This window comes from Callorhinchus milii, unplaced genomic scaffold (genome assembly GCF_018977255.1).
Source record: "Callorhinchus milii isolate IMCB2004 unplaced genomic scaffold, IMCB_Cmil_1.0 Scaffold1, whole genome shotgun sequence".
Taxonomy (NCBI): domain Eukaryota; kingdom Metazoa; phylum Chordata; class Chondrichthyes; order Chimaeriformes; family Callorhinchidae; genus Callorhinchus; species Callorhinchus milii.
This window is the reverse complement of record NW_024704742.1, coordinates 24,654,451-24,679,242: the sequence shown is the minus strand read 5'-3', so window position 1 is coordinate 24,679,242 and position 24,792 is coordinate 24,654,451. Positions and strand designations below refer to the sequence as shown.

General features: G+C 38.8%; 2 protein-coding genes across 3 annotated transcripts; one reads left to right on the top strand and one right to left on the bottom strand.

Moving 5' to 3' along the window:
• On the top strand, window positions 1-18,148 carry LOC103185478 (RING finger protein 175; the record flags this gene model as incomplete). 2 transcript variants are annotated; one of them, XM_007903988.1, is given in 8 exon segments in its annotated part: window positions 1-41; window positions 4,014-4,155; window positions 8,172-8,326; window positions 11,124-11,231; window positions 11,842-11,962; window positions 12,064-12,197; window positions 15,990-16,091; window positions 17,282-18,148. In XM_007903988.1, coding segments are annotated over 8 exon segments (924 nt in total), but the record flags the coding sequence as incomplete, so codon positions are not given.
• Window positions 18,149-21,111: 2,963 nt separating this feature from the next.
• On the bottom strand, window positions 21,112-24,439 carry LOC103185476 (toll-like receptor 2). The gene has a single exon (XM_007903987.2). The coding sequence runs from the start codon at window positions 24,430-24,432 to the stop codon at window positions 22,051-22,053; it is 2,382 nt and encodes a 793-aa protein (XP_007902178.1). The 5' UTR covers window positions 24,433-24,439; the 3' UTR covers window positions 21,112-22,050.
• Window positions 24,440-24,792: the final 353 nt, after the last annotated feature.

Below are 24,792 nucleotides of genomic sequence, written 5' to 3'. Positions count from 1 at the left end.
ATTGACCTTTTAAAACTCCCTTCAGAAGACGACCAATGGAGGTAAGCCGTGCAATGTCTGCAGTATACAGCCATTTCCACTCTGGGTTTATTGTGTAGTAAAGTGTTTTTATTAGTATGGAAGCCCATATCATGTGAAGACTGTAAAGCTTTACAGTCTAGTCAATGTTAAGCAATAGAAAATAATAGTAGAATTTCATTATTTGTCGCCACTTATAAAAAAATTCTACTTCTAAAAGAAACCTGATACACCTGATTGCTTTAAAAAAACTTCCATTAAATTGTAGTTTTAGAAGAGTTAATCCCAAAAATTACAGTGCTTATTTCCTACTCCTGTGTTGTTTCTTTCCAGAAATATTATGGTGGTCTTAGTTATTCGAAAATATCCATGACACTGTCTATTCATTAAGCCTCTCATGAGAGGAAGTAAAAAGAGACTCTTACATTTTTAATTAAAATATGTCTCTGAATGCAATCTTGTTTCTTGAGGGAGATAGTTGTGGGTTCAAGTACCATTTGAAGAACTGAGCTCGTAACATAGGCTGACTCCATAATCTTTTGGGGGAGTACTGTATTGTCAGGCTTTGTTGTCTTTCGAATAAGATATTAAACCAAAGTCCCGCCTGCTTGTTCAGTTGGATATTGAGGAACCAAGGACACTATTCAGAAAGGAAAGCAGTTTATCTCTGCATCTTGGCTAATAAGCTTGAAGATGATTATTTTGTTTCGTGGCTCTTTGGGGACTAAGGTTAAGGAAATTCTGATGCACAAAATCGCTGTTTTGTTTGCCTACAACAGATAGTCACCACACTTGACATCATTAATAAATCCTTTTGAGATGTTTCAACCTAAAAAGGTGCTTTGAAAAGGCAATTTCTTTCTCCTTAGCTGGGAAAGGGAATCGAAGTCCTCTTTGCTATTCATGGTTAGTGAAAATTAGTTTCTGGATTGACGGGCCTTGATTAGTGCAAGTTGCACCATTCATAACAATGATATCACAGATGTTCTCTGTGTTGCATATAGTATTTGGTATATTCCTCTGTGATAGGATGCATACTCGAGTGGGCAAGTGGGAGAATGAATGAGATTGAATGTGCAATGGAAACCTGTAAAGGTACCTAACAGAAATATCTAATTTGCCCAATACACGCTGCTGAAACCCTGGTCCACGCCTTTGTCACCTCAAGGCTGGACTATGGGAACTCTCTCCTCGCCGGCCTTCCCGCCACCTCCCTCCACAAGCTGCAGGTCATTCAGAACTCTGCAGCTCGTGTACTGTCCCGCACCAGGCTTCGGGACCACATCACACCCACCCTCGCTCGCCTCCACTGGCTCCCCATCCCCCAGAGGATTGATTTCAAGATCCTCATCCTCACCTACAAGGCCATTCACGGCCTCGCTCCCTCCTACCTCTCTGACCTACTATCCCCCTACCTACCTGCCCGTACCCTCCGTTCCTCCGGCTCCGGTCTGCTCCACATCCCCCGCCCCAACCGCCCTACCATCGGTGGCCGGGCCTTCAGCCTCTCAGCCCCGAGGCTCTGGAACTCCATCCCCAGTGCCTTCGCCGCTTCCTCCCTCTCCTCCTTCAAGGCCGGTCTCAAAACCTTTCTCTTTGACCGTGCCTTCAGCTCCCCTCTCGACTCTCTTCCTCCTCCTCGCTCCCTCCCTTCCCTCCCCTCACCCTGACCATTTCCCCCTCCTCGCTCCCTCCCTTCCCTCCCCTCACCCTGACCATTTCCCCCTGCTCGGGTCATGACCCAACTGTGCAGCGCCTTGGGACGTCCTCCTGACATGAAAGGCGCTTTATAAATGGAATCTTGTTGTTGTTGTTGTTGTTGTAGGTGTACTCAGTGTTGAATTTAGGATTGCAGTTTAGGATTCTGTTTAGATTGCATAAACCTAAACAGAAATGTCACGACATTCGAATGAAGAAGGTCCCTCTGCTCATTAAATCTTATCCAGCGCCATGGGACATCCTCCCAATGCAATTTATTATCGCAAGTGGTTATTCTTCCAGAACAGCTGCTGCATTGTCCTCTCATCACAACATCAACGCAGTTTTCTTGTCCTGACCTCGATCACCCTTTCTGGCAACCTGTTCTAGTCATTACCTTTAGGGTAAAAAAAATACCTTATGGTGTCTGCCCTGAAATTGCTTTTTGCAATCCTAAACATGTGACCTCTTGGTCTGCTGTCTTGGTAAATCTAAATGTAATTGGACATGTGTTGTGAGAGACAGCAGGTTAACCGCTGCAAAGTTATTTGTTTTCTGGTAACAGGAGAGGGAAGTAGATCAGATGATCAGTCGAGTGCATAGAAGTAATTTTCAGCCCCCCTTCTGTGTGTAATGGCCAACATCCACTTGTATGTGGAACATGTAATAAAAGATAGCCAAGGATATGGAAACTTTGGTATACTCAAGATAGTGATTTGGACAGATTCTTTTGGGTGGGAGAAAGTAAAAGTCTTAAAAAGGAAAATTAAAAACAATAGGATGAACAAGAAGCAGCTTACATATCTTATGTTAGTAATTTAGAAATTTAAGTGGAAGTAAAATATTGTAACTTTGTCATCTCTGAGAGCTTTGTGACAAAAATATCTCCAGATGCATCTGGTAAATGTACAAGTTGTACTTCGTCCCTGCAGCCGGCACATGCGGTGATAATAATAATAATAATAATAATCCTTGCATTTGATGCAGCGCTTTTCAAGTCTTTGAGACGTCTCAAAGCGCTTCACAGAATATACTGTAAAGTGAATTGACTGCGTATTTGTGGGCGAAACACGGCAGCCAATTGCGCACAGCAGTGTCCCACAAACAGTCATGGATTGAGTGACTAAATTATTATTGTTTTTTTCTTGAGGCATTATTATCAGGCGTGTGGAGTAAGAAAGCTTACCCAAAGTTTCGCCCTACTAGGAATCAAACCCAGGTCTCTCGCTTGCGAGGCGAGTGCTCTCACCACTGAGCTGCAGGACTCCACTTTAGAAAGTGAGCAGGAGCCCGAGCGGGGAGGGAGACAGACCAGCACTTAGTGACTGACAGCACTTGACATCTGACTGTTGGAAGAGACAGCAACATGGAATTAAGGATGGAGACAGAATGAGTGCACAGCGCACAGGGAGAATACAGGGACACCATGTACAATCTCTGTGGGTTTTATAGCTTTTGCTGTTAGATTCTACCACTTCCCCAGTCTTCTCTTCGGTTCCCTCGATTGCCTGTGTATCTCATTCATACGCGAAGCGAGAAAGAACAGAAATATCTTGACGTCGAGTCTTTAAATTCCTTCCCGTTTCGCCTGCTGAAAATGTCTTAAACTCCAATCCACAATAGAAGGCAACAGAAACACGCACTGTGCAAACTTTGCCAGAGACCAACAAAATCTAGGCGAGGCAGAAAAAGCTGTACAAAAAAAATACATTTTACAGGAGAAAATGCGGGGAACACATTAGAGAAAGGAACTTCTTTTTTTTTTGAAGGTTAAAAGCATCATACAGCATCTTTTGAAGTGATTCACCTGTGGGTGATAAGAAAGACTATGTTGAATATGGTCCACATGCAAACACTGAAACGTAATCTGGACTAACTAAACAAGTGTAAATATAGTAAATGTCGTTTACAAGGAATTGGGTGGAGGTAAAATAGAGCCTGCATTGAACAGGAAGGTGTGTGTCGGGGGAAGGGAATTCTACGCAAATTAATGGATTAATTAATGGGTCAAGACTATGTTTCCGAGATTCAATGCAATCCAATGCAACTAGTCAGTGCAGGAGTATTGGAGAATAGGGGAATGGAGATGATTTGCTTATAAAATACGACTAGTGCAAAGAAATTTAAGCAGTTTGATGGGGAACTGAATGGGACTCGGGTGCATGTACGACTTAGGTGATTATACGCTTTATAAAGTGAAGATGTATGCGAGTTTTACTGTACTCCTCAACACTTTCTTCACTTTAGAAGCTTGTTTCAATACACAACCGTTTGTTTTACAATTGTCATTTTCACAGGTTACAACATGCCAAGATACATGCAAAACACCGTGGGCACGAGGCTATGCATGCGGAGATGGTGCTAATTCTTATTGCCACCCTGGTAATAGCTCAGATTGTACTAGTCCAGTGGAAGCAGCGCCATGGTAGATCATATAATGTGAGTTTGTATATTTTTAATCTTGCCATCGCTCTACTATTTTAAGGCTTCAAATCTATGAAATTCTATGTTTTTTCTTGAAGTGAAATATTTTCTATTCAACACAAATTGATACCTCGTTATGGGCCGTAGCTTGATAGATGTGGGAAATGGTAATTGTCACACTAGTGCAGCATGAAATGGTCTACTGAGGTTGAGTTTAATGAAAGCAGAGTGAGATTTATTATTATACATTTATACCTTGTGGCAGCACTGAGGGCTAATGTTGGGTCTTTAAAGCGAAAAAGTGATATTTCCCTCACCTTAATCACGGCAAATAGAATTAAAACCCAAAGTATACCTACCGTAATGCACGTATAATTAAAAATGTAGCTTTGCTTAATAATTTTAACTTATGAATCTGAATAAGTTGTCCAAAATCTAATGGGGGGCATTTTTATGTTATCTTATGATCAAACCACTGTAACTATGAGGGAAACAACAACAACAACAACAACAAGATTCCATTTATAGAGCGCCTTTCACGTCAGGAGGACGTCCCAAGGCGCTGCAGAGTTGGGTCATGACCCGAGCAGGGGGAAATGGTCAGGGTGAGGGAAGGGAAGGAAGGGAGAGAGGAGGGGGAAATGGTCAGGGTGAGGGGAGGGAAGGGAGGGAGCGAGGAGGAGGAAGAGAGTCGAGAGGGGAGCTGAAGGCACGGTCAAAGAGAAAGGTTTTGAGACCGGCCTTGAAGGAGGAAAGGGAGGAGGTGGCGAAGGCACTGGGGGATAGAGTTCCAGAGCCTCGGGGCTGAGAGGCTGAAGGCCCGACCACCGATAGTAGGGCGGTTGGGGCGGGGGACGTGGAGCAGACCGGAGCCAGAGGAACGGAGGGTACGGGCAGGTAGGTAGGGGGATAGTAGGTTGGAGAGGTAGGAGGGAGCGAGGCCGTGAATGGCCTTGTAGGTGAGGATGAGGATCTTGAAATCAATCCTCTGGGGGATGGGGAGCCAGTACTTTACTAACAAGTAAAAAACATTCTTTAAATTGCAGAAATAATCACTGTTATAGCAGGAATTGTGAATTATGAAGAAACTTTTTGCTTTGGAATCTTTTTCCCATAATACTAATGTCTTTCCAAATAATCTATGCTAATGAGTCAATAAATGTATGTATGCAAGGACTCTTTTACCTAAAAGCTTACTAGAGTTTGAATGTGCCCTCCTTAGGCAGCTAGTTTTTGAAAATAGAATTCCAATTCAGACAGTACATTGAGACCATTATATTTTTGACCTTATATGTAATGATAATACTGCTTGCATTATGGAAAGCAGTAAATAACCCAGAGTTCATGCGAAACTTTCACTTTATTTAAAATTGATGCTTTTAAAAAAAATTCTGTCTTTCTTTGCTTTTTTTCATCATTTCATCTGCTGTTTGTATAAAACCCAAGTTCAAGTTTGGAACTTTCTTTTGACGATAGTCTTGTGTGGCTTTTGGGTAGCGTATGGCTTTCACTATGTCTGCTGTGGGGCTAACACGGCCAATGTGATGGATTTCGCTCTCTGCCTGCCTGTGAGGCAAAGAAAAACAATCAGCAGGGAAGACCTCCGCCTCATGGTGTGTACTTTCAATTGAAACATTATGAAGTCCGTAAAACACTATTGCCAAGGCCAAACTGGTTAACAAGGAATGGAGGAAGAAAACTAAATGGTGTGTGTCCTTTTAAGTTACACAAAAGATAGCTAAGGATTTGGGGATAAATAACTAAAATGTTAAAGCTGTGTTCATAATAGAATTTGAAAGGAAATTGGATAATCACTTGAGTAGATGTAATATTAAAGGGGTATGGGATTTGAGTACATGGTTCCATTGAGGAACTAGCACAAGAGTATTGGGTCAAATAGGGTCTCTCCCCATTTTAGATTCGAACTTGTTTGCATTCTGAACTCAGTTTATTCCCAATTATCTGCTTTTCTCTATAGTTGTCAGCACCAGTGGCTTTTAATAAAATTGCGCCTTAGTAAGCAGCATTTTTGAGATTCAAGTTTTGTGCAGCTGCCACTAGATTTGAAAGCTGTAACAATGGTGTGAAATATGCATTTTAATTTATGTGCTGTTTGGCTGCTCGGATTTCAGTTCCACTATAATGAATCCAAGATGGCAGCTGTTATTGGGCAGTATATTTTGTCAAAGATTCAGTATGTGCTAGTGTGGCATAATGGTTTTCATATATTGCCCCATTTTTAATAACTTTCATTAATTGGGAGAAACACTATCTTGTTTTTGGTCTTTCTGGATAGCAATAATTGCTGTCATTTAACATAAGAATTATTGCAAAGTTGTTCGGTAGTAAAATTGTGTGGCCAGAGGCAAACTGTGTGCGACTTGGTAGAGTGCAGACTTTGCTCTCGGGCACTGTAAATTGTAAAATAAACTTGAGTGTTGCTTGATTTGAATTGTACAACTGTTAAGACAAGAAAAAAACTTAATTTAAAGGGTCAGAGAAAATTTGGAAAATATTAACGTTATAATTGTATAGCATTTGATGAACCCTTGTTACCTAATTTGAAATATATTGGTGCAAAATGAGAATATGATTGGTAGTAAGGCTCCATTTCCCCTTGTTTAACCCGTAGTTTGTATCAGAACATTTCACATATGCCTGTTTAGAGTGAAGGTTAACCTGAAACTATTAAAAGAAAAAGGTGAATAGTATTTGTTAGTTGTGTCTGTACGTTATACTGTACGTTAGGTCAACGTTATGAATGTCCTTTGCCAAGACAAGCAATACCAAAAATCGTTAGTGATAAATTAAATGTCCCGCTGCCTTCTAATTATTTAGACCCCCACTTTAGGATTTACTTGAGGTCTAGGTCCTGCTTAGCTCATTTAAGCCTTTTTAATGAGAAAAACATTTAGCCTTTGGGCAGCAGTCTGATTTGTCAGGAAATTCCATGGGATATGATGTATGGATAAGTAAAGTTTGTGCTAATATAATCCAGATGCTAATGGTGCCATTAAACAATAAAGTAGATGATGTGTTTTTCTATATCCAGATGTCGACTGTACCAGCACCAGTGGTATTAACAGAGTACAGATGCTAAACTATGTCCTGGTGTATCAGTGGACTACTGAATTTTGCACAGTGCACCACGACATTCGGCTCAGCAATTGCTCCAGAAACATTTATAACCATTCCTCTGCAGCATATTTTGTTTACGAGAATTCTCAAAATCACTACATTGCTTCTCTTAAAATAGTTGAAATAAAGTTGTGGTAATATTTTTAGCACATTCCCCACTTTCGTGGATTGAAAGTAATTACCAGACAAACTACTGTTTTTATCAGGGGACACTATAAATGTTAAATGTTTTCATATCAGAAGCCACATCAGACTATAGGCCACAATTAACTCTGTACAAAACATGTACAATACTTGTCCAAGTGAACCTGATCAGGAAGTAAACTGACAATGTGTTAAAATGGTATCCTTCTTCTGACCCAGGCAAAACATTTAAATTCAAAGTACTCAGTGAGTTCTATTTTCTCAGTGGTTAGTAAATAATTTTTGATTTATTGGATGCCTTCATTGAATGGACAAGATTCCAAAGAGCAATCTTTAGAATAGTAATATTAATAGTTTCTGTGGTGATAATGTGTTTTTCTGAGTTCTTCAAAATTTGATTCAATTGTAGTAAAATGATTAAAAGCAAATGCAGCAAATTTAACTTTTTCTTTGTAGTTAAAGTTTGTATTTATACAGTGCTTATGTGATGTTAATCCAGTAAATTAATTGTGTGTATTCACATTTAAATAAATGGATTGTATTTTTAAGAATCTTGACCTTTTAAAAACAATTAGCATTCATTTTTAAATGTTATCTCAAGCCACAATACATAAAAATGATAGAATAAACCTATGCAGCGTTATTAAAAACTGGGTATTTATTGTTCTATGCTATGCGGGTAAATTTTGTAGAAATTCTGCTGTAGGCTTCTAAAGGTTCATAGCGGGCTTGTGCATTTTCGTCAACAGCTGGTCACCCTGCTCCAGATGTGGATTGTTCCTTTATATTTCACAGTAAAACTTTACTGGTGGCGCTTTCTCTCCACATGGGGGATGTTCTCTGTTATTACCAGTTATATCATCTTCAGAGCTACCCGTAAACCCCTCTCTGGAAGAACACCACGGTATGTATTTTTCAGGAATAAAATGAATATCCATATTCCCACCTTTTTTTGTATTTGCCTTGTTAATTTTGATTGTTTTATGACTAATATACCATGGAGAAGACATGTTGCGCTCTTCGGATATGAATTACAACAGAAAAGATAAATAATTTTATAAATAATGGACTCGTACCATTTTACTACACATTCAATGAATTTTTTAATCCATCATTGAATAATCTCACATTTATGTTTTACTTTTCACAGTACCGTAGTTGGTTTGCTCTGTACGTTAAAGATTCCACAGCAGTATTTGAAAAGAGAAGGGAATTTCTCCTGGTGTCCTGGCCAACAAATCCCCCAAATAAAATTGGTCACTCACTCGATGCTGTTTATGGCACATTGCTATTCGCAATAGGCAGCCGCTTTTCGCCCATGAAATACACAGTCAAACCGTTTTACAGTATTTCCTGTGAAGTGCTTTGCGATGCCTCGATTATGTAATAAGGCGTTATATCAAATGTAAGAATTATTAATATTACAATGTACCACTTGTTTCTGTGTGAAAGTAACATCAAATATGCCACTTCAACTGGATCTGTTCCCCCCACGCATGGGCATAAACATTTTCTAGGCGGCTTCTTTCATTCTCTGCCTACTTACATTGTCATATCCATAGAACCATGCTCAGTTGGTAGTACTCTTTCCTGTGAGTCAGAAGGTGTGGGTTCAAGCCCCATGTAGGGACTTTGAACTTACATGCTACAGGCAGTGTTAAGGGAGCACTGCATTGTCTGGGATGGTATCCTTCAGATGAGACATTAAACCGAGGATCCCAGCTGCCTGTGCAAGTGCACAATAAAGATTCCATACAATACAATTTATACAGCGCCTTTCACATCAAAGGATATCTCAAGCACTTTGGCACTACTTGAAAAGAGAAGGGAGTTCCTCCTCCTCCCAGTGTCCTGATCAACAATCTCCCAGATTAAAAATTGGTCATGGTTGTTTGTGGGACATTGCTGTGCAAAAATTGGCTGCTGCGTTTGCCTACAAATACACAAACAGTACACTTTACAGTAAAATCCTGTGAAGCTCTTTGAGACGTCTTTTTGGATGTACGTATGCTGTATCAAATGCAAGGATTGTTATTATAACTTTAGTGTGATCACAGTTTCACAGTTTATGCTAATGAGATAGAACAGTCCCTGTTATGGAAGCTTGTTTGCTTAATCCTCCCATCCTGAAAGGTGCTTTATAAGTGTAAATTGTATTAATCTAGTTGAGGCATAAAACATAACCAGTTATTTCATACATTTTGTCAAAATTCTTCCTAATGTATATTCACTTATGTTCTACTAAACCAAGGATCTGATGTAACTTTGGAAATTTAGAACCCTCTTAAGTAAAAATCTAAATTATTTAATGTGACAGGAAGATGCAACAAGATGGCAAGATAACAAATCATTTTATAATTAGTGGATTTGAAACAGTTTTATTATTCTGTATCAGTAATCTCTGCCCTGGTTTCTGACTTCCGTTGAGTGTGCAATTGTATAATTTTCTATAAGCTTCTTCGCCAGACTATATGGTTGCTAACTTGTTAAATTTTTTAAGAAGGTTTTTCTGTCACTTGCAAAAAAACATTCAGAAAGTGCACTGTCCAGCAAATTGCATAAGGATCATGGTTTAACTTGTGCATTCATTAATGCAAGATTATTCAGTAAACTGTAATGAATCCTGAAAGATAAAATAATATGAGAAGGAGGAGTGAAGAGTTCTAGTGTCAGAGATGTAGTGAATCAGCACACATAAATAGGATACTTGACACTTACAATTACAACCCTTGTTTTATCAGACAACTTGCCTATAACCTTGGTTATTCAAAAGATCTTGATTCAGGAATCCTATGTTTCAAATGAATCAAATGCAAGGATTATTATTTTATTTCATTGGACTTTGACCGTTGATTTTGAAATAGCCCTCTCAAAGAGTCTGTATATCCCATTTGTCCAATGACACAATTTTTTTTTAAAAAAGTGCTTCACTAAATCAAGAAGCCAGAAATGATCTCCCTTTTAATTTGGATTTGTGTTATTTTCCATTTTATTTTAAATTGCACGTTTTTCATGTATATAATACTTGAAATGCTAGACATATTTCAATAGCTGCACTAATGTAAGAAGACCACATCAACAACCATAATCTCCTTTATAGTTCAATTGGTAAGGCATTGCAGTGTGTGCTACTGAGCATAAAGATCATAAAATCTCAGGATCAATTACTAGTCTGTTTGCTGATCTAAAGCAGAACCATTGTTTGAGCAACTTAAACAGCAATAGCTGGTGAGGACAGAAGTAATCCAGTGTCCCTGCTTATGCTCTCTAGTGATCCCTGCAAAAAGTGCATGTATGTATATGATGGATTGATTGAAATAAGATTGTGCATTATCTTTCCCCCTCAACATGGTTGCTTGTGAATATTTTTGGTCCAGACATGAACAATAAGCAACTTGAGTGGGGAATCACTGGATCAGCACTGCTGGATGAATTTGGAGAGATGGAGAAAAAAATTATAGTATTGGCACACATCTGGTTTGTGTTACCATTGACCAAATTACCACTTGTTGCATACCACTGTTCCTAACTTCATAGACTAGATTCTGTAATTGCCTCAAGATTATTACAACATTGTGTGGGTTCTAACCATTTACAAGTCTTCACGGGCTGAAACTGTGTTAAACCATTGCAATATTAATGCTTCTTTTTCATTGCGATATGCATGTATACTAAATATTTCATTTTAATTAAATCTTCAGAATGGTCTACAAATGGTTCCTTCTTATCTACAAACTAAGTTATGCAGTAGGCATCATCGGATATCTAGCAGTAATGTTTACAATGTTTGGCTTCAATTTGTTCTTCAGGTATGATATTTTTGCAGATTACATGTTGACTCAATGTTTAACTTGCTCTTTGATAGTGAGTGAACTTTGTTTATATTGTTTCAACCACAGAATTTAACCACATTCACTTATTGGGGCTTATTTTGAATAAATCTCAATGCCCAAACTTGTTACAGATTGTAACACTTTTTAACATTTATTTTCACACGCATTACAATGCGATATACTTGTAGCAGATACTTTTTTGATGTGGTTTATAGTTAATTCTCTGTTTTGTGTGTTTGTGGCCCACAAAAGTAATATTAAACTCCATGTACCAAGTACACTTTCCATGTTTAAACTTCAGAATGAATAGTTTGTTCTATAGATCTGTAAGAAGCATTAAATAACATCAAATAATCTTAGCAATTACAGCTGCAATGATGCTCCATCATGACAGTTTCAAAAGATGTATTGAATGTATGCCAGGGACCAAATTTAAGCTGTTTATTGCGCAGTGATAAAGAGATTTAGAGCAACATTATAATTCACACTCTAAATTCCAATCTTGTTTTATAAACTGGCTGTTCGACCTGACTGTGTGAAATTGACCATTTTTAACTAATCTGAAATGACCTTTTCCTTAATCCAGAATAAAGACAGAAGATTCGATGGATTTTGGTGTAATTTTGCTTTTCTATGGCTTGTACTATGGGGTTATGGGAAGAGACTTTGCAGAGATTTGTTCTGACTACATGGCGTCCACTATTGGAGTAAGTAATGTTTGTACACTAAACAACGTTTATTTTGTCTGAAACAAAGCCCATACTTTCATCAACAAATCACTAATTTTTTTGCGTACTTCTTTTCACAGTTCTATAATTTTGGTAGTATGCCTTCCAGAAATCTTTCCTGTGACATCTGTGCAGTATGCGGTCAAAAAATATTTGTGGACGTTGATGAAGAAGGAATTATAGAAGATACCTACCAACTCTCCTGTAATCATTTGTATCCTTTCAGTTCTGCTTTGGGTTTGTTGCTGACCCCTTGATTAATTTTTATCACCATTGCATTCTAAGGTTCAAGTTTTGTGACCATAACTTTTATTACCTAGTTTATACAACACTTATACTAAATCATTTTTATTACCTCGTTTATTCTACGCTAGTTTATACTGCACTGTGAAAATCGTGGCGAATTGTGTTTGAGGTACATGGTCGCAAAGTTTTAAAAAGTCTCTTGAAACATTAAACATTATAGCCTGACTGGTTAGAGAGAGGGAAGCGGGATAATAAATCAGGCTTCACGCCCCACATCGTTCCACTCGAGAAATGAGGCATCACTTCTGAAGGGATAAACCAGGCTTTATTTGCACTTTGCAAACTGTTGTAGTACTGGACAGTTCACAGTGGTGGTGCTGTAGAATTACCCACTCCTGATTATCTCTTGGGGGACATAAATTTCATGAGCACTTCATAATCATTCCAACTTTCACAGATTTTGTCAATTGTAGAGTGTAACACAATTGTTTTAAGGCCAACATTTTTGTTACATGTATTCTCCCAAAGAGCTGTAAAATGCTATGAGTATAGAAGCTTCAGTCATTTTGCTGTACAATTGCCATTATTGTCCTCAATTAATGCACGAGTTTTAAGTTGTGAAATATCATTCAAGTAAATTTAACTTGGTACTTTCCAACACAAATGGAAATTGTGCAGTGTTCATTTTGAACAGTTCTGCATATTTCTTTTTCTGACTCATCCTTCCAAACAGAATCCTAACCTGCTGTCACTTGGTGTATCTAATAGCTGGCTGAGCAATGGTGAAATATTCCCTTACTCAAGCACGAATGACAGGGAAGCTGTGGGTTTTAAGAGCGTTAGTTTGGTACAATCTTCAACATCTAGTAATATTTGGTACTTTGATAAAATTCCACATTGATATGCTATGAAGTTATCATAATTGTGCAAATAGCTCATTTTGTAGGCCAAAAAATACTGCACCGTTCAGAATGACTCCACTATAAAAATTTATTTCAGAAAATACATACATAATTCAGCATCATGTTCTGGTTGTCAACTGAACAATGTTTGTATATAATTATATAAATACAACTTTACACCTTTTGAAGTAGTAATGGACTTTATTGCATCAGTTTGGCTCAGTTGTAGCTCTTTTCATTGGGTCAAAAGGTTCGGTGTTCAACTTTTCCCCCACAGCAAAAACATTTGAGCCCATATCTGGCCTGTCTATCAGTGCAGTACTGAGAGAACTCCGCATTGTTGGAGGTTGAAACAAATAGCTAGGAAGTCCTATCTGCAGTTCTGTTGGACATTTTAAAAAGTTCAGTCTAATCTCATCCAAATTCATTCATACAAATTAAATGGTCATTCATTTCAATTTGTGGGACGTTGGTGCAAAATAGCTCCCTCATTTGCCTTAAAAATAACCGGTTGTGTGAAGTAGATGGAGACTACATTTAATTACATAGAATATACAGTCCAGAAACAGGCCATTCAGTCCAACTGGTCTATATTTTTAAGGCCATCCTACCTTTCTGACCTGCTGACTCCCTACCAACCTGCCCGCTCCCTCCGTTCAGCGGGCTCCAGCCTGCTCCATGTCTCCCGCCCGACCCGCCCTACCATCGGTGGCTGGGCTTTTGGCCTCTCTGCCCCCACACTCTGGAACTCCTTCCCACGGTCCCTTCGCCTCACTTCCTCCCTTGCCTCCTTCAAGGCCGGTTTATGCTCCACATGAGCCTCCTGTTCTTCCTCAATTAAGCCTATCAGCATAACCTTCTGTTCCTGTCTCCCTCGTACTTATCTGGCTTTCCCTTACATGCATCTATGTCATTCGCCTCAACCACTCCTTGCGGCAGCAAGTTTTGCATTCCCACCACTCTCTAGGTAAAAAAGTTTCTTCTGACTTCCCTGTTTGACTTATTCCCTATTTGACCTCACTAAGCCAGTCACGAACCCGGGTGTCTTGTTTAACCCTGAACTGTCCTTTCTCCCCCACATCTGCGCCATGACCAGCAGTGCCTTCCACCACCTCTGCAATATTGCCAGACTCCGCCACTGCCTCACCCCTCAGGCTGCTGAAACCCTCACCTACGCATTTGTCACATCAAGGCTCAATTACGGGAACTCTCTCCTCATCGGCCTTCCCAACTCTTCCCTTCACAAGCTGCAGATCATCCAAAACACCACAGCTCGTGTACTCTCGCACATCAGGCTCCGTGACTCCATCACTCCCACTCTCACCCGACTCCACTGGCTCCCCATCCCCCAGAGGATCGAGTTCAAGATCTTCGTCCTCACATTTAAGGCCATCCATGGCCTTGCCCCCTCCTACCTTTCTGACCTGCTGACTTCCTACCAACCTGCCCACTCCCTCCGTTCATCAGGCTCCGGCCTACTCCATGTCTCCTGTCCGACCCGCTCTACCATTGGTGGCCGGGCTTTCAGCCTCTCTGCCCCACACTCTGGAACTCCATCCCACGGTCCCTTCGCCTCGCTTCCTCCCTTGCCTCCCTCAAGGCCGGTCTCAAGATCCTTCTCTTCGATCGTGCCTTTGGTCACCCTCTCACCTCTCTGCCTTCCCTCTTCCCTAAACCACCCCTCCCCCATGCTTGTGCCGTTCACTGCTTTGGGACGTCCTCCCGACGTGAAAGGCGCTCTATAAATGTAAATTTTTTGTTGTATTGGTGACTATTTTATATTTATGGCCTTGGTTTTGGTCTCCCCCACAAGTGGAAACATCTTCCCTATGTCTACCCTATCAAAACCTTTCATAATTTTAAAGACCTCTATTGGGTCACCCTTTACCCTCCTCTTTTCAAGAGAAAAGAGCTCAAGCTTGTTCAACCTTTCCTGATCGCAGTACTGGTATCATCCTTGTAAATTTCCTTTGCACCTTCTCCAGTGCCTCAAAATCCTTTCTATAATATGGGGACCAGAACTGTACACAGTACACCAAGTGTGGTCTAACCAAGGTTCGATATAAGTTTAGCATAACTTCCCTGTTCTTCATTTCAAGCTTTGCAGGAAGCAAAGATCCCTCTAGAAATGGTTTGCTTCTTTATGGCCTTATTAACCTGTGTCGCTACTTTTAGCGATTTGTGCACCTGTACCCCTAGATCCCTTTGCTCCTCTACCCCATTTAGATTCTTATTTTCCAGGCAGTATGTGACCTCCTTATTTCTCCGACCAAAATGTACCACCTCACACTTATCTAAATTGAAATTTATTTGCCAATTAAATGCCCATTCAGCAAGTTTATTAATGTCTTTTTGTAATTTGTTGCAGTGCACCTCAGAATTAACTACACTCCCCAATTGGTGTCGTCCGCAAATTTTGAAATTGTACTTTCAATCCCCGAGTCCAAATCATTAATGTAAATTGTGAACAACAGTTATCCCAATACCGATCCTTGTGAAGAACCACTTCCCACCCTCTGCCAGTCTGAGAAGCTACCTTTTATCCCTACTCTCTGTTTTCTGTCTTGTAGCCAGCTTGCTATCCATTCTGCTTCTTTTCCCTGTCTACATTCATTATGTTACAGTGAACAATGTAATATGTAATTGCAAGTATTTATTATTAGATTGTGGAATATTATATTTTATAATGAAAATGTGAGAATTTTGCCTCTTAGCATCTGTTTTTAACGCTGTTTTCAACATTGTCTTGTTACATTCCTGCTATACTGCAAACAACCCAGTGAATAAATGCAAACAGTTATTTAACGCTTGTGTTACTGCCCTAGACGAGCATCATATCCTTAACGTGATCCGCGCAGATTTCATGAATTCTGCATTCGAGGCTGGTGCATCGTAGGTAAAAAGCAGACCTGTCCGTACTGCAATGAGAAGGTGGACCTCAAGAGAATGCTCAGTAACCCGTATCCTTTAATGTTCATTTTTCTGGAAGTTGAAAATGTTTTCAAATGGTACTGGAAGTGATCAGCAGTATATATAGGGCATTAGGTGTCTTAAATGCTCTGCTATACACTCTGATATCTGCAAGAGTCTTATATACCAGATTGCAGTATATCACAGAGATAAACATCACAACACTTCTCAAATTTTATCATGCATTCTGTAACTAAATTAGCTGCAGGTTTCTAGGTACAGGAGTTGCTAAACAGTAAAAGTTTGCAATTATAGAATTCCAGGTTCAGGCACATAATTGGAATACAATTCTCACTATGTACAGCCGACTTGATTATCAAGCTTATTTTAATGCTACAAAAATTTCATCTTACGTTTTGTTCGCAAATAGAATTTAAATTGAATTCCTTTCACTCGAGACTGTCAACAGAGTTCTGATTTTAAATGTGCTTAAGATGACATTTGCAAAATTCTGCAAATTTAGGAATACAGTAATTTGTTTTTCTTTTCAAAACAATAGCAGCATTTGGTCATGTACTAACGTGTTTTTTTTCTTTGCATGGCATAATGATGGTGCACATCATCTCTAATGCCCTGCAAAGCTTGTTTTATAATGTGCTGTGCAGCTGAAACCTGATAAAAGCACATATAGTTTGACAAGAAATGTTATGTTTGGATTAGAATTGTGCTGGAATCCACATTTCTACAATGTCAGATGAAAAATATTCAACTTTCAAATATTTGTTCCACAGTTTGTGTCCTATTTTAAACTGCATAAATTATTGTAGATTCAATTATAATTTTGTGTTGGGTTAATGCTAAGAATGCAGTCTAAAATTGGGTTTTTTGAGCAATTAATCATCAATCTCAGTATACATTAGGTATGAGTTGTACCACTTTTTGTCCTCTTTTAAAGGAATTTTTTTTAGTGCTAAATACTGCAATTGAATGATGCATTCTTGCAAATGTATTGGTTTTTTTTGGTCGGCTGGGTGTCTGACACATGCGGAAACCCATCACCATGCTTAAGCGTATCCAAACCAAACTGAGAATTCCATGCATCGCGTCTACACATTGAAATTCCAGAGATATTGCTCTGCTTTCAGTGTTGTTCCTTTCTCAAGTTTACAATTCTATTTTCATATACTGAAAGAAAATTGTATTAAACTCCAAATCTGTATTTTACTTAACTTCTTCACAGATGGGAGCGCACACATGTTTTGTATGGCCAGTTGTTGGATTGGCTACGATACCTGGTTGCCTGGCAGCCTGTAATTATAGGTCTGGTTCAGGGCATTAACTACATATTGGGTTTAGAGTAAATCATAGAAATTATTTGAATGTATAATTGAGCAATATGTCATAAATGGAAAGAGACAATTTCTGTATATTCTGTACTTAATATTGTATAAACAAAATGAGCTCTTTACTCTAAAAATATGGCAATTAGTATTAGGTAGCTGAAACATGATTGTAAATTAATCACTTTTTACTGTGTCTGTGTTGTCACATATTAAACTGCAGTATTTGAAAAAATATTTTTTAAAAAATGATTGTGCAGTGACACTGGGTTTTGTGGAACAAGTCCCATGTTATATCATTAGAGGAGAATGCAGCAACAACAAAAAAATTACATTTGTATAATGCCTTTCACATCAGCACCCAGCAACAGAGTTGACAAAGGCAGACGTGTTTACCTTTCTGTACTTATGATGCATTGTTGGCTATAATTCTGATTCATCCATTGTGAGTATGTTAAAGCCAAACTTGACTGTAAAATGTATAAATGCATAACTTATTAAAAAAAGTTGAAATCGTCCAACTTTCAGGTTCTGTACTGTTTACAGCGAATGTGTTAAGAATTTATGCTAGAATGCATAATGCACAACGTTAATTTATTATTATTTTTAGGTTGTCATATTTGTAAGCAGTATTAGAATACTGAGTATGTTGTATATCCACAACATCCAAATTCATATATTCTGCAGTGATTTTCTTTCTGGTTTTTCTATTTCATCTTAAGCATACATACTGTAACCACTTAAATAAAATGTGATTACTATTTTCACCCCTTGTCTGTGATTTTCCATTTCAGGTTTAGTTCTATTAGAAGCGAGACTGGTAGCAAATAATCCATAAATTCGGAATTACATGATTCTTTCAGTGCTGATTTGGCTTTTTACCCATCTATAATTACTATTTAGATATTAAATATTGTTTTTATAATATTTTTGCATTCATTGTATTTATCTAAACACGTATTTCCCTCCATCTTATTAATGGCTGCAAGTAGCTCAATTAGTCTTTGAATTAAAAAGCTGTAAAGCGTTATTTTATCCACCACTGGCAGTAATAATAATGATTATCCTTGCATTTGATATAGCACCTTATCACATAATTGAGACTATTTTGCCAGATACATTTACTGTACTTTATACTTACAAAGTACTTTTTTAGTTCCAAATGCAGGTTCTGTAAATAGCCTTTAATAAAGAATGGAGCCATGCCATTGTCACGGAGCTTGAAATTTTATACCCAAGCTTCAGTGATTAGAGTCGGGGCTTCTCGAGTCAGGAGGATTAAGCCAGTATCCTGGTTATATTAAATTTAAAATGCGCACTTCTCGAAATAACTTTAAACTACTTAATGGAAACAAGCATATATTTTTGACAACACTCCAAAGCCTTAAGTCAGAGTCATAATGCTGCCATTTACGGTTTGAGCAGAGAAGCAAGCTGACCCACTTGCTTGTTATAAGTACCCCCCCCCCCCCCCCCGCCCCCCACAAGGTACAACTCTGCTGCCTGCTCAAACACCTTGTGTTTTATCCCCTAGTTAGTGTACTGTGACATTCACAAAATACACATTCATACAGTCGATAAGTTTTCATGTAAATCAGGCCTCCTTCAGACAACAACATCCTTTAACAGTTCCTGCTACCTGTTAGGTGTAAGTGACTGAAACAATACCATGCAAACAGTAAAGGCAACTTCTAACAGACATCAGTCTCCACTCAAACCAGTTTGCAGGTTCCCTGCTCATGATGTCACCACCGCCAAACCATTAGGCAGATTTTAAAATAAAACTATTATAAAGGGATTTGAATTCTCTTTTTTCCTCAAGTAAGAAAAGACTGCACTGTTAATTAATTCCTTCAAAAAGGACTTTGATGTTTTGCTTAGAATTGGGACTGAAGGTAATGATGCTCCTTGGGGTGGGACTGTTGGCAATCGAGCTGCAATTCTGACGGAGACAAGTAGGTGCAGTAATGTTTACAGCCTGTGGAAGGAGTGCGTTTGATGGCTCAATGTATTCTTATACTTATTCTTGTTACTTGAGAGTTAGTTTGAGACTGCGAGACATCTGAATCTACACTCAAATCACTCTGACGACTGCCTATCTTTGCCGACACCTTAATTCCTTTACTTTCTGGCTCAGTATTTGCTTTACATCTACTATCAATACTATTAACCTAAGGCTCAGCCAAGATTTAACAGTTGACAGGCAGTCTGTCAAGTGCAGTGTTCCTGGAGGCACAAAGATACAAGCTTACAAATCAGAAGATTAGTTTGCAATGGTCCCTTCTCATCCTTTCAGAATATTCAGAATACACCATTTTCCCATCGCAGCATCAAGCTGCTTTTTAAGTAAGTCCAGTGAACTGGCCAAAACCACTTAAATGGCAATCTGTTCCAGTCATTAATTACCTTTTAAGTAATGAAATACTTCCTAGTGTGTCGTGAACCTGCCCTTTGCAACTCAAAATTAGGTTGTCTTGTACTATCTTGGTGTATCTAAAAGTATTGTTCTGAATAACATCAAAAGTTTGCACAATCCATGCTAAAATCATCTTTTAAACTAAAATACCACCCATTTGACCTTTCAAAGTGTTTTTATATGTGACTTCTGCTGATGTAGCACGAAGATTGGTAACATCTTTGGTTTATGTTGCCAGAAAGTACAATGACAAATTTTAAAGTAAAACACATGGGAGTAGTTGTTCTCTGATGGCAAATGTTTAAAGGATTCGTTATTGACCTGATCTTTGATAGATTTCGAAATATAACTTAATTATGTGAAAGACTTCAAACTGTTTCTGACCTGAATGCGCAGACAGACATTCCTTTCACACAAAATGAGACTTAAACAGAAACAGAACTTTTCTTTGGAAGTTACTTCAGTGAATACCTGAGGTTTGAGTATGTACAGATTTAACACAAAACAATTGAGCGACCCAAGTCTTTATTAACGATTCAAACATCTGTTCTGTAAAGTTATGCAGATGTTATATTAATGTTATATTACGTATTATATGATGACATTTTAAATATTAATCACGAGTCAGTAAGACCACCAAGGAGATCAATACTTTCGCACTGGAAAACTTGTTCGCTGAATCATTCAGTGCAATTTAGAATTTGTTTATTCCGTGCAGTATCTTGCATCAACAATTAATTTAAAGGTAATTTCAAAGCAACTTGACAAACTAGGTCCACCTAATATGTATTTTATATGCTCAAGCTTAACCTTAATAATGGATTTACTGTGTATTTTGTGGGCAAATTGCCAGTCAATTGCGCACAGCAATGAAATTTACATAGAAATTTACAGCACGCGGGAGAGCCATTCAGCCCATCATGTCTGTGCTGACTATTTCAGTCCCATTTACCTGCCCTTTCCTCATATCCCTGTAGTTTGCTTCTTCTTAGATATTTACCTACTTCCCTTTGAAGCTAATATGGATTCTGCTCCAAATAGTGCTCCACTCCAGCCATATCCTAACTGCTCTGCGTACAAATAAAATTCACCTAACCTCTCCATTTGCTCTTTGGTAACAAACTCGAATTGATGCCCTGTGGCCACTGATTAACCAACCAGTGAGAATAATTTCTCCCCATTGACTATTAAAACCCCTCAGAATTTTGATAACCATCTGTCAGACAGAACCCTGCAGACCGCAGATTGGACAATTCCAGCTCGTAAGACGAAAACCAAATATACTGCTTTGTACTGAAATAAGTAACTCATTTCTCTATGTAAAACATATTTTTTTAATGTGGAGATATATATACATTTGTTAGTTGCTTGAAATTTGAAGAGATTGCATTTTTGCAGTGACATCGTGGTCAACCGGTTTAAAAGTTAGCAAGAAAAGCAGATTGTCCATCTGACTTAGCGCGCAAATTTATTATGCAAATACTTAGCACTTTGTGTCAAACAGTTCTGCCTTCCTGTGTCCAAGTTCCTAAATTTCAGATTCTGTGCACTTTTTCTTGCATTAGATAAGCACCTGCATACATTTAATAGTTCAGAGTAAAGAGAAAGTGATAGGTTTTCTCTGGAGAATGTCAAATACCATTGGGTAGATATAGGCGTTTGCAGATTACTGAAGGCACAATAATTACAAGTGGAGCCTACAGTTTTTTAACGATTCCATGTGTTCTGTGAGCTTTTTCATGCATCTTTGCCATTTGTGGTCAGCAATGAAAATTGGATGTGGGTAAACATCTATCTTGTTACATGATTTTAGATTATAGAGTCAAGTAAGACTGAAGTCATCAAGCCAGGGAGCAGTGGTGTATGGACTACATTAAGTGGAAATGTGGAAATGTAAAGATGAGCAGACATTCTGGATTCTCACTTGATTGGAGGTTTATTGCAGAATTGACCATAAACAGATGAAACAGGTAGAGAGAGTGATGAGATGTTGTTCCTGGTCTCAGGAGGCAGCGGTCCTAAAGGTTCAAATAGTTATTTCTTGTTTCATGCCTTCTTATCATTAATACCAATCCACGGGACTGAATATTAGGAACTCAGGTGAGTTTATAACAATGTGTGATAGAGGTGTACCTCATGCAACATTCATTTAAATTCACTCCAGTTCCTATTTCCAAACACTATGGACACACTTGCAAAATTATTTGAAACCCAGACGTCTTTTCTCATCTCCGAAGTACTGAAGATTTTTTTTTACTGATGTCCTCTTATGTTTTCCTCACCTTTTAATGCTACTTTTAAGTTAAACCAGAAGATTTGCTGTTCTACTTCATCCTCAGGCCATTCCAAATAGGTTTTTGTGTTCATCAGTTTCCTAAGCTTACAGAATCGCTGAGGAATGGTTTCCTTTGGGATTGGCTCCAACAGAACAAGAATGGCGGTGTCATTATTCTCATCAAACAGACGGAAATGAGAATAGTCCAGCTCGTACTTGCACCACTCGCTTTGGACAAAGTGTTGAGACAAGACAAACAGGGTCTTTCTGCTCTTCTCAATGGACTCAATGATGTTGTCAATTATCCACTTCCCTGGGATGAAATCGCGCTTATGAAGACAGAGTATCAGTGGTGGATGGGTATTTTCTAATTCCCTCAGCAGGAAGTTTTCCACCCACTCAGAATCCATCTCGCTGTAAGAAACAAATGCGTCGTAGAAAATATTATTATTCCTCACTTTCTTTGGCTTCCTTTTTGCCTGGAGCCACGCCCAGGTCATTTGGATGTACCAGATCCCGTGATACTTGTAGCACAATAGTCCCACAATAGCTATTGGCAAACACAAAGCCACACACGACAAGGTGACAGAGAGTGTTGTGTGACAGTCAAAGAAAGAGCGCTTGGTATTTTTCACAATCATTCGCTTGACAACTAAAGGTGAATCACAAATGTAGTTTTCCGGCCAGTTCAGCAGTTGTATTGAGTGGGTTAGGTATTTGTTTATATAGGTCAAGAATTCACAGGAACAGATGTAATGGTTCTTTCCAGCATCCAATGTTGTCAACTTATCGAATGTCGTGATTTCATCACTGGACATAGAGATGAGATTATTCCCACTGATCATCAGAATCTTCACGTTTGGTAGATAGCCACCGCCTGGTAAATACATCAGCTTGTTATTGGACACATTTAGTTCTCTGAGAGAAGGAAGGTGGGTAGTGAATGTCCTTATGTTATTGTTGCTTAAATCCAACACCTCGATATTTGGAGGGATGCACTGTGATATAGTACTTAATTGACTGCCTGAAAGGTTTAGAAATTGAAGAGTTTTTGACCATACACAAAAATCAACATCACTTAATGTATTCTGGCTTAAATCGAGGTGCATCAGGTGGGTAATGTTAGATAAAATCGGGCTAATTTTCTTGAGAGAATGCAACTTATTCTTTCTCAGAATAAGGTACGTCAGAGAAGACCAGGAGTTCTCACAAACCATTTCTTTCATCATTAAATCAGTGAGCAAATTCTCCCTTAAATCAAGATACTCCAATCTTTGAAAACTTTTGGATACACCACATGGCATCATGAACAAGTTCAAGTTTGTCAACCTAGCTGTTCTAACATGGGATATCAAGCCATGAAGGAACGAAAGATCAAAAAATAAATAAAACTGTTTTATGGATATATGTCTGATTGTCAGTGAAATAAGTGATTCACATGTCATATTTTTAACTTTGTGCCATTCTCCTCTTCCTGAAAATGCACAATTTTCTGCAACTAGTTCAGATATTCCACTGTTTCTTCCATTTTTTAGTAAAACATATATTGTACTGTCACTCAGAGAACTATTTCTGAAGGTATATTTCTTCACTGATGAATTATTTGGCAATGAAAATAATTGAGTATCACTGGAACTCAGATATTCTAAGTCTCTCAGTTCAACATGGGTGGTGGCTGGTGCTAAATCCCAGATAATCCGTTGAGCTAAGGTCTGGTTTTTTTGGAATGGGTCATGTAAATTCATAGTGGCATGGCTTACATTTTGGAAAGAACTGAAACTTCTGTCCTCGTATGATTCCAATTTGTTTCCCAGTAAAATAAAGTCATCGAGATGTGAAATTCCTTCAAAGTCATCTTTCTTTAGATTAGACAAGAAAGCGTTTCCAACTTTTAACCACCGGAGGCTTTCCAGATGTGAGAAAAGTCTGCCTGGTCCCAGGTTTCTGTATTTATTCCCTGAAAGATCCAGGTGTTGTAATTTGGAAAGATGCAGAAACCAAGCTGGTGAGAGTTGGATCAAGGAGTTATTGGACAAATCAAGGTATTCTAGGACCACGTTGCTCTTAAATGCCTGGTCATCAATAGACTGTATTTCATTTGATTGTAGCATAAGTACTTTGAGTTTAATATGCTTAGTGAGATCAGTTTCCTTGATGTGCGTTATGAAGTTGTAGGAGAGGTTCAATCTTGAGACTTTCTCCAACACACGTGGAATAGTCACTAAGTTCATTGAAGAGCAGTTACAGAAGTTGCTGGAGTCACATCTTTGACAGGTGTCTGCCTCTGAGCGAGCAATGTCCAGGTAAACACATGCAGCAGCAAGCAGCGTCCACACACTGACACCTCTCATGGTTCTCATTCACACGTGTCTGAAATAAAAGAAAATATTGCTTTTATTTTCCTACAAATAATAATAATGCTTATATTTGTTATCATGCCTTTCACATCAGGATGCCATTTCAAAGCTTATCATGGCACATATCGTTGGTTGTCCCAGAGCAGCCACTCATTACGCAAAACCCTCCCCCGCACCTATAAGGCAAACCCTTCCCTCACTCCCACCCTTCACAACTCTCCTCCCCCCTCAAATCCCACAGTTGCTCTCCCCCCACAATCTGCAACACCCTCTCCCCAGCATCCAATCCCATCAGCGCCCCCACCAGCATCACCCTCCAAAACTTCGCTCCCTCTCAAACAAAGCCCTCACCATCCACCACCC

Bases quoted from the DNA above. Each gene is read 5' to 3' on its own strand.
- LOC103185476 (XM_007903987.2), bottom strand. From the start codon at position 24,432: ATGAGAACCATGAGAGGTGTCAGTGTGTGGACGCTGCTTGCTGCTGCA.